At 44.5% G+C, this 13,991-nt stretch overlaps 2 protein-coding genes across 3 annotated transcripts; both read left to right on the top strand.

Moving 5' to 3' along the window:
* Positions 1–838: 838 nt before the first annotated feature.
* Positions 839–3,047, top strand: LOC138405111 (tripartite motif-containing protein 16-like). Its single transcript, XM_069511510.1, has one exon. The coding sequence runs from the start codon at positions 986–988 to the stop codon at positions 2,657–2,659; it is 1,674 nt and encodes a 557-aa protein (XP_069367611.1). The 5' UTR covers positions 839–985; the 3' UTR covers positions 2,660–3,047.
* A 212-nt stretch (positions 3,048–3,259) lies between these two features.
* On the top strand, positions 3,260–10,283 carry znf622 (zinc finger protein 622). 2 transcript variants are annotated; one of them, XM_069511514.1, is made up of 7 exons: positions 3,260–3,399; positions 4,836–5,418; positions 5,666–5,938; positions 6,758–6,920; positions 7,887–7,999; positions 8,614–8,757; positions 9,641–10,283. In XM_069511514.1, the coding sequence occupies exons 2-7, from the start codon at positions 4,842–4,844 to the stop codon at positions 9,772–9,774; spliced, it is 1,404 nt and encodes a 467-aa protein (XP_069367615.1). In that variant the 5' UTR covers positions 3,260–3,399; positions 4,836–4,841; the 3' UTR covers positions 9,775–10,283. The 2 variants fall into 2 exon arrangements, with proteins under 2 accessions (XP_069367615.1, XP_019965966.2); XM_020110407.2 differs by having other exon boundaries at positions 5,663–5,938.
* Positions 10,284–13,991: the final 3,708 nt, after the last annotated feature.

Raw genomic sequence — 13,991 nt, 5'->3', positions numbered from 1 at the left:
ATCCAGCCTCTGTAGGAGGCTCTTCTCTCACATGACAGTTTGTCTCTGTTTTCAAATGTCACTAAAACTAAAGGAACAAAGTCGTCAACAAACCCAAAGTAGTTGAACCAAGTCTTTTTTGTAAAGTGCTGCTTCTCTGACTGGAATGTGGAAAAGCCTGATAAACCTCCGTCTTCGTACACACCCAGTTCTACTTTGTCCATATATTTCCTCACTGCAGCTGATGAGTTGGGTTCTGGGTTTGTCGGTGGGTTTGTTGGTTGGGCTGTAAGTTGGGTTGTGGTTTGTTGGTCTGTTGTTTGGTTTGGTCAGTTGGTTGGGTTGTGGATTGTTTTTTGGTTAGTTGTTGGGTTGTTGGTTGATTTCTGGTCTGTGACTTGTCAGTCTGTTGGTTTGCTAGGTTATGGGTTGGGTTGAGGTATTCTGGTTGGTTTGTGAGTTGGGTGGCGTCATCGTACCCTGATAGTATTACTGTAAAGGTTGTTCATGATTACATTTCTGTCACCTGTAGAGTTTTTATACTTTTACTCTTCCATTAGTGGGTTTCCATGTATTTGTACTTGTGTTTTTCATGTGTGAAGCACTTTGTAAGTTTGTTTTTATTCCACTTAAAAACTTGATTGACTTTCTGGAGACTTTGAAACGTGAATAATGTTCCAACCTGTGCTGTTGTGAGCTGAATGTGACAGCTCCCTGTGCAAACATTCACTTTGAAATGTGATGACACAGATAAAAAACTCCCAAACAGCTCATGGTAGAGAAATGTAGTAAAACTTCTTCCTGCTCTCAAACACAACCAGCTCCTCCCAGTCAGGATATTTCTTTGTCACCTCCCTTCACAGACGTGTCAGTGTAAGAATCAGTGAACAAGACGTGAACTGTGGGAGATGAGTCACTGCAGGAGTGAACGAGAGGGGGAGAAGCAGAGACTCTGTTTCTGTTCACAGGAAGTGAAACTATTCTACAGTCACTGGCAGCGGGTGAAATGGCGCAGCAAGAAAATCAACTGGACGGAGAAAGATTCTCTTGTTCGATCTGTCTGGATCTACTGAAGGATCCAGTGACTATTGGCTGTGGACACAGCTACTGTATGAGCTGTATTAAAACCCACTGGGACAATGAGGATCAGAGAGGAATCTACAGCTGTCCTCAGTGTAGAGAGACCTTCACACTGAGGCCTGTCCTGGTGAAAAGCACCATGTTAGCTGATTTAGTGGAGGAGCTGAAGAAGACTGGACTCCAAGCTGCTCCTGCTGATCACTGCTATGCTGGACCTGAAGATGTGGCCTGTGATTTCTGCACTGGGAGAAAACTCAAAGCTCTCAAGTCCTGTTTGGATTGTTTGGCCTCTTATTGTGAAAAACACCTCCAGCCTCATTTTCAGTCACCTCCATTTAAGAAGCACAAGCTGGTGGAGCCCTCCGAGAAGCTCCAGGAGAACATCTGCTCTCGTCACGATGAGGTGATGAAGATGTTCTGCCGCACTGATCAGCAGTGTATCTGTTATCTCTGCTCTGTGGATCAACATAAAGACCACGACACAGTCACAGCTGCAGCAGAAATGACTGAGAGGCAGAGAGAGCTCGGGCCGAGGAGACAAACGATCCAGCAGAGACTCCAGGACAGAGAGAAAGATGTGAAGCTGCTTCAACAGGAGGAGGAGGCCGTCAACCGCTCTGCTGATAAAGCAGTGGAGGACAGTGAGAAGATCTTCACTGAGCTGATCCGTCTGCTGGAGAAAAGAAGCTCTGATGTGAAGCAGCAGATCAGATCCCAGCAGGAAACTGAAGTGAGTCGAGTCAAAGAGCTTCAGGAGAAACTGGAGCAGGAGATCACTGAGCTGAAGAGGAGAGACGATGAACTGAAGCAGCTCTCACACACAGAGGATCACATCCAGTTTCTACTCAACTACCCCCCCTCACTGTCACTCAGTGAATCTACACACTCATCCAGCATCAGGATCCGTCCTCTGAGGAACTTTGAGGACGTGACAGCAGCTGTGTCACAGGTCAGAGGTCGACTACAGGACATTCTGAGTGAGACAGAGACAAAGATTTTACAGATTGTGTCTCAAGTGGATGTTTTACTGCCACAACCAGAGCCCAAGACCAGAGCTGACTTCTTCAAATATTCACAGGAAATCACACTGGATCCAAACACAGCACACAAAGAACTGTTATTATCTGAGGGAAACAGAAAAGTGACAAGAATGAGTGAAGAACAGTTTTATCCTGATCATCCAGACAGATTCACTGGTTGGTTTCAGGTCCTGAGTAGAGAGAGTCTGACTGGACGTTGTTACTGGGAGGTGGAGGTGGAGAGAAGAGGAGGAGTTGGTGTAGCAGTCACATACAAGAATATCAACAGAGCAGGGAGGTCAGATGACTGTAGATTTGGATTCAATGATAAATCTTGGAGGTTATATTGCTATAAAAAAAGTTATAACTTTTATCACAACAGCATCCAGACTCCAGTGTCAGGTCCTCCGTCCTCCAGAGTAGGAGTGTACCTGGATCACAGTGCAGGTGTTCTGTCCTTCTACAGCGTCTCTGACACCATGACTCTCCTCCACAGAGTCCAGACCACATTCACTCAGCCTCTCTATGCTGGAGTTCTGGTTTATTATGGATCCTCAGCTGAGTTGTGTAAACTCAAATAGTCTGGAGTCATTAAAAGCAGTGATTTAGATTCTGTGTTTAAATCTTGAACTTCTTTTGTCTCCATGTTTGTTGCTCAAAGTTCGTCGTGGTGACGTTTCTGCTCCGCACAGAGATCAGCTGTCAATCAAACACTGGCCCTCCTTCATCCCAGATGTTCAGTCTCACTTTGTAAAGACAGAATCTATAATGACACTGACATGAATGTGTTTGAAAGAACTAATGTTGCTGTTGTTTTCTGAATCAATGTAGAAATAAGCTTCTGGGATGTTTTAGAACCTGTATTGATCCTGAGTTATGCAAATATCCTTTCATATTTCTCAAACAAATAAAAACTGCATCAAATGTGTGACAAAGCTGAATTTTTAAATAAATAACACAGTTGTTAAATCCACGGTTTCTTGTTTTTCTACTCAAGTAAAGTAGAAACACGTGACGAATATATTGACGTACAGCAACAAAGTAAATGTACTTTGTTATATCCCTCATAAAACACCTGTTGACCCACCACCAGTCTCATTCCGCCTCGCACACACTCACACAGTTTCTTGTCTCACCTCCAACCTGAAGTCACAACACAAACACTCTGGAGCTGTAGGGGGCGGTGTTGCACATGAAGCGCCGCTCAACCGCCGCCGAAGAAGCGACTCGCCCTCGTGTGTCGCCAGTGCTGCTGCGGGGTTCTGGACTCAGTCACCCGGAGACTCTCCCATCGCCGCGGCCGCCCCACCCGAGTCATTGAGTAAGTGTCGTCGGGCGTGTTTGTTGAGTTCATGAACACTGAGCGACACGTTGGCTGTTATTTATAAATGTCTCCACTAAATGGGCTTGTTTGGCTAGCTCGTCGCTAGCCGATGCCTGGGGTTTGGCTAGCTGGTCGCTAGCCGATGCCTGGGGTTTGGCTAGCTGGTCGCTAGCCGATGCCTGGGGTTTGGCTAGCTGGTCGCTAGCCGATGCCTGGGGTTTGGCTAGCTCGTCGCTAGCCGATGCCTGGGGTTTGGCTAGCTGGTCGCTAGCCGATGCCTGGGGTTTGGCTAGCTCGTCGCTAGCCGATGCCTGGGGTTTGGCTAGCTGGTCGCTAGCCGATGCCTGGGGTTCGGCTAGCTGGTCGCTAGCCGACAGTAGCATGGTATGAGTGCCGCCGTCCTGCAGCTGAAGTTAAAACTTTTCATGAAGTTAAGTTTAGTATCGTTAAGTTTCGCCGTCGACCTGCTTGTCGCCAGCTAGCTGTTGACAGCTAGCTGGCGACTGTGCAGCTAGCTAGGCTATTGTCCAGTAGACAGATGTTATGACTGTCAACCAACACTCTGGTTGTTTAAGCACTGCTACGTTCATTATTTTACAAGAGAAGACATATTCAGTGTTACTGTGTATTTCAGATTTATCTCCGTCAAATCGTTTCCACTTTTAAATGCTACGTTCCCGTATCAGAGGTCCAGTGTGTAAGATAAAGGTAAAAGAGAAATTAAACAATCCTGGTGGTGTTTATACTAGTGTTTCTTTAGCTGCAACATGACACTTCACCACTAGATGTCACTAAATCTACATAGTAAACACTGAAATAATCGTTTATTTTAAAAGCTGAAATTTGTGGATGTCTGAATTCTGAATTTGTTTGGTCGTGTCCTGCCTCCTGGATGCTCTACCCAGGCCCCATCCTTCAACTCGATGCTCCAGGAACTTCAGATTGCTTGTTTTGCCTGTACCACATTCATACATTCATCATTATCATGTTAGACAAATGAAAACAAATCTGCACAATAGTGACTCTGCCCTCAGTGGTCACAGAGTGCTATTTCGTCTTCCAGCAAAGTATATGAAGATAAGAATATACTTATTTTAGTTAAATACTGATTTGCCTTTAATTTAAATATACGATTTACCAACAGTCTGCAGCAACTGATAAAAGAACATGTTAGGTTGTGAGTTGAGTATCTCTGGACTTTGTAGATGTCACTGTGGGTCAATAAAATTGGGATTGGGCATTTTTCATTTTGTGACAGTAAATGTGGAAAGTAATTGTCAGTGTAATCGATGCGTTGAGCTACTTTTTGAATTAAGTTTGGTCTGTTTTTGTTTTGCATATTTGGGTAGAATCCAAATGGTTTTAAGACTATGTTGTCTGTATTGTAAAGCCCTCTGTGACAAATGAATAATTTCAACTTGACCTGTTTCCAGGTTGTCATGGCCTCCTACACTTGCATCAGCTGCCGAGTGGCTTTTTCAGATGGCGAAGTGCAGCGAACACACTACAAAACCGACTGGCACCGCTACAACCTAAAGCGCAAGGTGGCCGACATGCCCCCTGTCACTGCTGAAAACTTCCAGGAGCGCGTCCTGGCACAGAGGGCTGCTGCCGAACAACATCTGAATGACTCATCGGTCACAGAGGGCTGTGCCGTCTGCAGCAAGAAGTTCTCCAGCGCCAACGCCTACCAGAACCACCTGCAGTCTCACAAACACCAACAGGCCGAGAAGCAGGCGCTGCTAGCCGCCCAGAAGGAAGTGGAGAGGATGAATGAAAAGAACCTGGAGAAGGGACTTGGTGACGAGAAGGTGGATCACGACGCCAGGAACGAGGCCCTGCAGCAAGCTCTGAAAGAGCAGCAGAGGTCGAGCCTGCCCAAGCAGGGGAAGGCCCAGATGTCACAAGGAGCGACAAAGGAGAAGACAGAGAGGCCGGACATACCTCCCCGTGTGATGTGGCTGGAGGAGCAAGCCAAGAGGCGAGAGAGAGAAGAGGGAGCCACAGCTGAGGGAGGTAAGGAGAAGATGTGTAACCACTGTGGACACATCAGAGTAAACCTCTTACTGACGTGACCTTTTTTACCAAAGTACTGTGAAGTTCTGCTTTATGTGCTTTTTGCGGTTATCTGTAATGTATGTATTGAGACTTGAGGTAGTTTCACTTGAAGTGTAATCGGTGTCAAGTACAGAAGTTGATGTTGAAGTTATTCGAGTTTCACATCCATTCATTCTTTGGTTTTAAAATTAAATTCTTCCAGAAGATTGGGAGGACATTGAGGAGGAGGAGGAAGAAGAAGATGAGATGGAGGAGCATGAAGAGGAAATGATGGATCAGGAGGTAGGAGACCCTGCGGCTCTGTCTGACCCCCACCCCGCTGGTTTGCCAGGCTCCATCCCCGCCACCGACTGCCTGTTCTGCTCCCATCACTCGAAGTCACTCTTGAAGAATGTCGCCCACATGACCAAAGTCCACAGCTTTTTCATCCCTGATGTGGAGTTCCTTGTCGACCTCAGGGGCCTGATCCGTTACCTCGGTGAGTTTGGAGCGTAAGTGTTAGGAACTTGGTCTTCAGGCAGATAATGGACGCATAGTGTAAAGGGCCCAGATGTTAATCTGTGAATGCTCAATACAAGTGTGGATGAGCACAGTTCACTCATCTGAGCAGTAAAATGAAACTGGAACTAAAGAGGAAAGGAAATACTCCCACTTCTGTGTCTTTGTGTTAATTCCCAAATGCAGCTGACATTAAAGGTTCAGTGTGTAGAATTTAGTGACACCTAGTGGTGAAGTGTCATGTTGCAGCTGAACACCCCTCACCCCCCCTCTCCTTCCAAACATGAAGAAGAACCTGGCAACTTCAGTTGTCATAAAAACTCAGAAGGTTTTAGTTTGTTCAGTCTGGAATAATGTAAAAAAACATGGCGGCCTCCGTAGAGAGGGTCCCCTCCATGTAAATATAAAGTATTTAAATATATTTAAATATAAAGGGTCTTTTCTGGGGTAAAGAAAACTACAATTCAGTTATTTTAGATGAAACGAACTTGTGAAAACATCATGAGGATTATTGTAGATTAAATTTCTGCCAATAGTCCCTTTCACCTGAATCTTACACACTGGACCTATAAAGTTTGTAGTTCTGTTTAAAGTTGTGTGAAAACATCTGCAAGTTATTTTCCAATGTTGAAGAGTAAGTCCCTGTATTAGAGCGAACAGTCCTGCACTAGTAGCGCTAAGCTGGATGTGAACAATGTGTTGTCAATGTGTTTGCAAAAATATTTGGTTCTCTGTGATTCATTCTTTTTTTTTTAACTTTCCTGCCAAATCTAACAACAGTATGTTTTCCTCGTCACAGGAGAAAAGGTTGGTGCTGGGAACGTGTGTCTGTGGTGTAACGAGAAGGGGCGCTCGTTTTATTCAGCTGAAGCAGTACAGAGTCACATGACAGACAAAAGCCACTGTAAGCTCTTCACAGACGGCGATGCTGCCCTGGAGTTTGCCGACTTCTATGACTTCAGGTAATTAAGCCACTTTGAACAAGTGAATAATCTGTGATCTGATCGGTGGGCGTGGATGAAACTATAATAAAAATAACAAGACCCTCTGAAACTGCAGCGATGTTTCAGAACAACCAACTAAAACCTGAGTTTTCTGAAGAGCTGACAGAATTGCCGAAGTTGACTGAACATTTCTCAGCCTCTGAAGCAACACATGAAATAGATAGATCTTGCGTTTTCCCTCAAGTTCATGAACATTTTGAAATAAAACCAATCAAGCTGGCAAACTGGCTTAGATCCCCCTTCCTCCTCCTCCTCCTCCTCCTCCTCCTCCTCCTCCTCCTCAAACATGTCTCTTGAGTCTTCGTGAGCAGGTCACCAGGAACATCGTCTGGGTCTGATTTGTTCTATTCATCGTTGGTTACTTCAGTGAAACTGCTGTAATGGGCTTTAATATTTCTCCTGTCACTTGGAGCAGCAGCCATTGTCTGAGCCCTCACTTTAAAAACTTTTCCAGGATAAGAGCCCAAACGAGTCGCACCTAGTCTTAAAGAAACATACTCGCACATATCGCATCAGGTCTTAATGGATTAAGCAAAGGCAGATTTCAAGAACACACTGAGGGAATCTCTTCAAATTGTCACAGATGAATTGATTTTATTTTGGTGGTCAAGGTTCTCTGTACACCATACAAAGCATGTTCTTGTGAACATCATGTACCGGTAACACCAGCAGAGAATTTCATTTCATCTGGTACAAATATTCACTTCTACTCACGGATTCCTTGATGGTCAAAGGTCACAGACTACAATAAATTCATTTTGGGTTTAAAAATGTGAATTACGCCTCCCACCTGTAGGGGGACCCAGAGTGTACCGGTGTGTTGCTTTAAAAAACGGCCTTTAAAGACATCTGCATGCATTTATGTTGCATCGCTGTCCTTTTTGTTCACATGGTCTTTTTGCTTGCTTTGTTTTCTGCCAATAGGAGCAGCTACCCTGACAGTAAGGAGGGCGAGGATTCTGAAATGATCGAAGATCTGCCCGACGACAAGAACCTGGAGTACGACGACGAGACGCTGGAGCTGACTCTGCCTTCAGGTGACTTCATAATTAGTTATTATCCCCCCCACCAATCAACAGATGCACTTGTTATCACTGTCAATGAGTCACAGCATCACAAAGTAAACACTGTGTGAAGGTAAACTAGAGTTACAGCTTTCAGGATGCAGGATAAGATATCTTACTGTGTTTGTATGATTATTCTCATGTAAAATGATATTACATAACTTTCACTGTGTATCTGATTTGGCTGTTTTTAACTCCCAGGAGTCGCTGATGTGATCAAATCACATGGCGTGTTTAAAGACGTCGCAGTGTAGAACCAGAGCCTCATGGAGCGCTGTGCTCTCCTCCACTTGAAAGTGGTTTTCGTTTAGAGTTGAGCAGCCAAGTAAAAATGATGATATAAATTCAGTGTAAAACATTTATACATTAGTAAAAGTATTCAAGATGAGATGAAGCAGCATTCAACTCAATATCTTCATCATGTTTTGTTGTGTTGAGAAATAAAAAAGAGTGAATATACTGATTCTGAGGGGCGGGGAAACTGAGAGGAAGATTTGTGCTGTCGTTCGCTCGTTGCGATCATCATGAGGTTTTTTTAAAAATATATCTTCATGCTCTAACATGAATACTTCTGATTGTTTCCTCAGGTGCCAAAATCGGCCACCGCTCCCTCATGAGGTACTACAAACAGCGATTTGGAGCTCAGCGAGCGGTGGTTCTCACCCACAATAAGAACGCTGTTGGCCGAGTCCTCCGGCAGTACAAAGCGCTGGGCTGGGGAGGAGATGGAGGTAAGATTTAACCGGAACAAAATTAAAGTTGTGTCTTTGGTGTCAAGTGTTTTCTTTTTAAAAGTTTAGAAAGAAACCGAGGTTTTGCGCCCAGTGTGGAATTGTGTCAGCAGATCCTTTGTTTGTGTTTTCTGTTCCGTGGAGATGACGTGTTTTGGCCGTTGGGGTTTATTGATAATGCTGTTTCCTTTTGTTTATCACTTCTACCAGCTTCCTCTTTCAACTTTGATTTCTTGTGCGCCTGAGAAAAGGCAACTGTCCCAACCAGGGTTTAACTACAGGGGCGCTCGTATACACGTGTCGTGGAGAAAACCAAATCAACCAAGACAAACGTGCAAAAAAGATTCTATGATCATTTTCAATAAGACAGCCTAACTTTATTTATACAGCAGGTTCAGTGTAAAGTTCAGATAAAATAATCCTGGAGATATTTTTACTGCTGTGTTTCATCTAAATACTTTACATCTAAATACTTTATGTTTAAATACTTTATATCTAAATACTTTACATCTAAATACTTTATGTTTAAATACTTTATATCTAAATACTTTATATTTCTACCAGGAGTGGTTCCTCTCTATGGAGGCAGACATGTTTTTCACCACTAGATGTCACTAAATTTAAAGAGCGTGCCACTTGCTCCTGAGGGATAGGAACTGATCACGTCCTCTAGTGGTCATATTCTTGTACTGCAGCCAAACCACAGTCTCTGATGAGCGCTTCACATCCCACTGACATACTAACAAAAGAACCTCTCTGTGTTTAAGTCTTGTCCTTGGGTTCTCTTTTCATTCTTCCCATCATAACGACGAGAGAACTGCTCCTGAACAACGACACGCCCCATGTTCATTCACGCTGCCCCTCCCGTCTCTCTGTCTCTTAGGCAACGGCTCGTTCCATCGGACCCAGAGAGACATGCAGTACGTACAGATGATGAAGTCAAAATGGATGCTGAAGATGGGCATGAATCACAACACCACCAAGCAGAAGCACTTCAGAATCCAAATCATGTTCTAAACCGTCAGCGGGGAAACAGGTCGTGGTGCGAGACCGTGGACCGGTCGCATCTCTGCTTTTTTCCAGGCAACAAGACTCGGAGCGCAGAATCGAGCACAGCTGCAGAACCATCAAACCTTCAGATCGCCCGAAATCAGTCCTGATCTAACGTGTTATGTTGACTTGAGGTTTGACAACTGCAGCAAAAACTTGAATGGGCATAACTTTGTAGAATTCTCACACAAAGTGAAATTACCTTTTTTAATCTCTCATGTTCTCTCACGGAGCGGAAAGTGTAGGTCCACAGGAAACCTGCTTGAAATGAACTTGTGATTGAACTAGCAGGGGAAACATCTCATCAACTGCTCAAACAACAACGCACAAGGCACAGATGACTTAGGATCTCTATGGATCATGTATAACTGCTGCAGTTTGTCAGTTTGACCTTTTGTTAGACCAATGACGGATCTTTATGATTCAGTATACTCATATTACGCATCCAACTAAATAAAAGTTTCATATTTATTTGATACAGTAGTCTTCTTAAATGCTAACTATTTTGTTTGCAGGTGGGGGAACCACTGTGAACAGTGTTCTTCACCGATGTGGCAGGATTCACTGCAGACAGCGGAAATCTGACACGGCGCTTTAATTTGATGAGCAGAAACAACCTGTTGCACGTCGGGAGAGAAAATGTCAGCTTGAAGAAATACGATGAAATAAGCTTCTCTAAGGTTTATTAACAGGAGATCCTCTGTATGTACATGGTCACAACAGTGACACAACCACATTTATCAGAAATGTTTGTGTTCACAACCTATTGGCCAGAATTTAGTTTAGCTCTAGCACGTTAAAGCTGTTGACGCTATGCTAATTTACGTTCAGTGCAATTCTTTGTCTTCATTTTGTCATTTCATATGTTTAACGTACTTTTATGAGCTAGAACTGTCGACATTGTTCACATTTGTGCCGGTGCGGTGCGTTCGTCACCATGAAGCAGATGAGGCTGCAGCTAACAGTTATTCTCATCAGTGGTGAATAGATGTTCTGTTGTTTGTAAAGCATCTGGAAACGGATGCGTCCCCGTCAGTGTCTTACAGCTCCAATGACGTCTTCTATTTCTTGTTTGGAACAGCAGCAGATGTCGTGACTACATGAAGTGATCGAACAAGAGTTCAGTCGTAGAGGGGGGGGGGGGTAGAGGGGGTGACTGGTTGGTGGTGATGTGGCGGGGGAGCATGGCTGCCGTGTTGGTGTCTCCTCTTCGTTATTTCAATATTTTAAACACCGACTGCTCCACTGTGGATTTTCAGCCTACTGAAGGAAAGGCTTTGTGGTTTGGATCGTCGGTGCAGCTCCTTTCAGACGCGTCAGTCTGATCACTCGCTGTGGGCCTCGTGCAGATGATGATGTCATCGAAAGCTGATCGGGCTTCTTCTCCAGCAGGATGCTGACCCACCACACCAGCGCTTTAATGAGCTCAGCTCCTCCATTTGTTTGTGGTCCTCCACTCTATCTTTGGCAGGCTCTCCACTTCCTCCAGCAGGCTGGGAGAGTGTTTGCGGCACAGCGGTTTCAGGGGTTTGAGGCGCCCTGCCTCGTACAGTATGCCACTGTTTGAAGGAGTCGACAGGAAGAACAGAGAGGGGGAGGGGCTCTGCAGACAGGCCGACGGCGAGAAGGAGAATAATTGATCGGGATGACTTGGGGAGAGAACCAGAGCAAATGGCTGAGAGGCATTAGCACTCAGGAAGTGATGGGAGAAGGTGATTCTTAAAAATAGCTCGACCGTCTGATGCGTGTTGATGTATTTCATTTGCTCACGTTCTCTATTTATATTCCTGATTTAGAATCTACCAGTTCTTCAGGACGTCTGGCTCATAATCCTGAAGTTGAATTAGATCACCTGAATCCATGGAAACACTTTCACGAAGCTTAAGTGTTGGAATCCACCAGCTCCCTTTAAATTCAAATGTGGTGAAGCTGCTGTGGGCCGAGGGTTTTAGTTTCAGCAGCTGGTGACTTGTTTGAGTCATAAGAGAGGTGAGCCAATCAGGACCAAGTCCGCACGTAGCTCATGCTTATGAAGTCGTTCACTCGAGCTGGTTATGAAACATTTATAGGAACAACGTCTTTGGTTGTGAAATATCTCTGATGTTTATCCTCCACAGTGAACTTTTAACTCCTCAATTCATTAGAGAAACCAAAGTAAAGAAGTGTTTGACCTCTTTCTTCTTCTCCACCGGTAGAAATCTTCTTCATTAACTTCTGTGTGCAGGGAAGTGTGTTCATAATGCTGACGGTCCTGAGAAAAACCAATATTCCCTTCGTAATAATTGAGAATTATTTTTATCGTCCCGTTGATGCACATTTGGTTTTTTAAAAGGTTTAAGTAGGAATAACTAAAAAAGTTTCTTGGTAAACACAAAAGTTCTTATCAGTGGTTTAAAACTGTCATAAAGTGGATGAAGGATGTCGGACCAAAACTGTTCCTGTCAAAAAACTAAAGTTTGGTTTCACTAACCTTGAGTGTGTATATTATGTAGAATATAAGAGGAGTACAACTAAAACGTGGTTTCCTAGAATAGAGGCGTCGTATGTTTTTGCCTGCGTGTGTTTTTTAGGAGGATTTCACAAAAAACGACTTTTCCATTAAAGGAGGAAACATCAGACATTTCCCAGAAGAGCACAGTCCAGCTGCACATCTGGATAAAGGGGCACATCCAGGATTTATTTTATTTCTTTAACAATGTGAGATGGGAAGTTTCCTAGGGAATCATCTGTGGACCTGAAGACGTATTTTGGGAGCTGATATCGATCAGTTTGGAGCGGCTTGATTGAATTTAAGGAGAGAGTTGGGCCTTGGAGGAGAATGAGCTCTGAATGCCATTTTAGTCCGTGGATGGGCGCCACTCTCTCAGAAGTTGAAATCCAAAAGTAAATTCAGAGACGGTCGATCTCAGTCCCACCCCCCACCCCCCTAAACAAACCTGTTCGGACGCAGTTCACCCAGCCCTCCCTGCTCTCAGCACGATCCCGGTCTCCCTTCGAGCCCTGGGGACCTGGTATTGATCGGTGCTTCGTAGGTAGTGATTGGACATGAGTGGATAATTTCCTTTGCTGCATTAGAGTCCATTACTGGCCCACTCCCCGGAAAGCGATAGACATCGTCAAAAGAAAAAAAGAAGAAGAGAAGATTCTTCTTGGAAAAGCAGTCTCCTCCTCCGACAGACGATTCGCCGACTGAGGCTCCGTGAGCTTTATTATCAGGTCCATTTGGAGGCTGATGAGAAGATACAGGCAATAATTTAGACACTGAGTCAGGACACCAGAACAGTGTGAGTTCTCAGGGTGTCACACACGTTCAGCAGACAGGAGAGAATCAGGAAATGTTTTTAAGTCTTGTTGATCGTTTAGCATCACCCAATCATTTAGACTTTTCAAGATGGTCCCATGGAGGGATGGGTGTTTTTTATTTTTTTACATTAAAAAGGCAGCTTCTCTGGATTATAATGCATCTAATAATAATAAACTAGGATTATTATTTTGTGACCATTGAGGTTCATGGTTGTTACCGAAGCATCGCTCCAGTGAGATGTAGCTGGAGTTTGGTTGAAGGTGTTTGATTTGCTTCAGGTGAAGTGTTAAGAAGCAGCTCGGAGCTCAGATGTGATGATCTGAACACGGGCTGCAGACTTGAGCTCAAACTCTTGTTTCTCTCTGCGTCCTGACACGGTGAAAATCCAGTGGAACCTCGGTTCCTCTTATGCCTCCGGGCCGGTGTTCCACTTTAACTGCTGATGTTTGTTTCCATCATCAGAGAACCAATCCAGATGTTTGTAGAATGTGAGTCAGAGATTCATATGAAGATCTTTGAACCATGTGTCCTCGGTGTCATACGTGTTTATCTGAGGTCATATGAAGAGAGTCTGGCCGAGAGTGAAAGATTTAGGGGAAACCTTGAATCCCCCCTGCCCCCCCCCCCGGCAGCCTGTGCTGTAAATATGATGCAGCTCCTCTTTTTCCTTCCTCGCAGGCGGCAGTGCAGAGGTAATGCCTTGGTGGGTCAGGAGAGTTATCTCCTCCATCATATTAATGGGATAATAATGTGATTGATTGGTCGTCTCCCCTGGGGAACGGTCCTTTCTGTTTCCTGAGCGCTCGACTCATCAGAGGGAAGGATTCTTGATCGAAAGCCGCTCAGTAGCTCACGGCCACATCAGTGTGTGTGATCACTC

Source organism: Paralichthys olivaceus, chromosome 16 (assembly GCF_024713975.1).
Source record: "Paralichthys olivaceus isolate ysfri-2021 chromosome 16, ASM2471397v2, whole genome shotgun sequence".
In the NCBI taxonomy this organism is placed as follows: Eukaryota; Metazoa; Chordata; class Actinopteri; order Pleuronectiformes; family Paralichthyidae; genus Paralichthys; species Paralichthys olivaceus.
The sequence above is the reverse complement of the archived record's forward strand: the minus strand, read 5'-3'. Positions and strand labels throughout refer to the sequence as shown.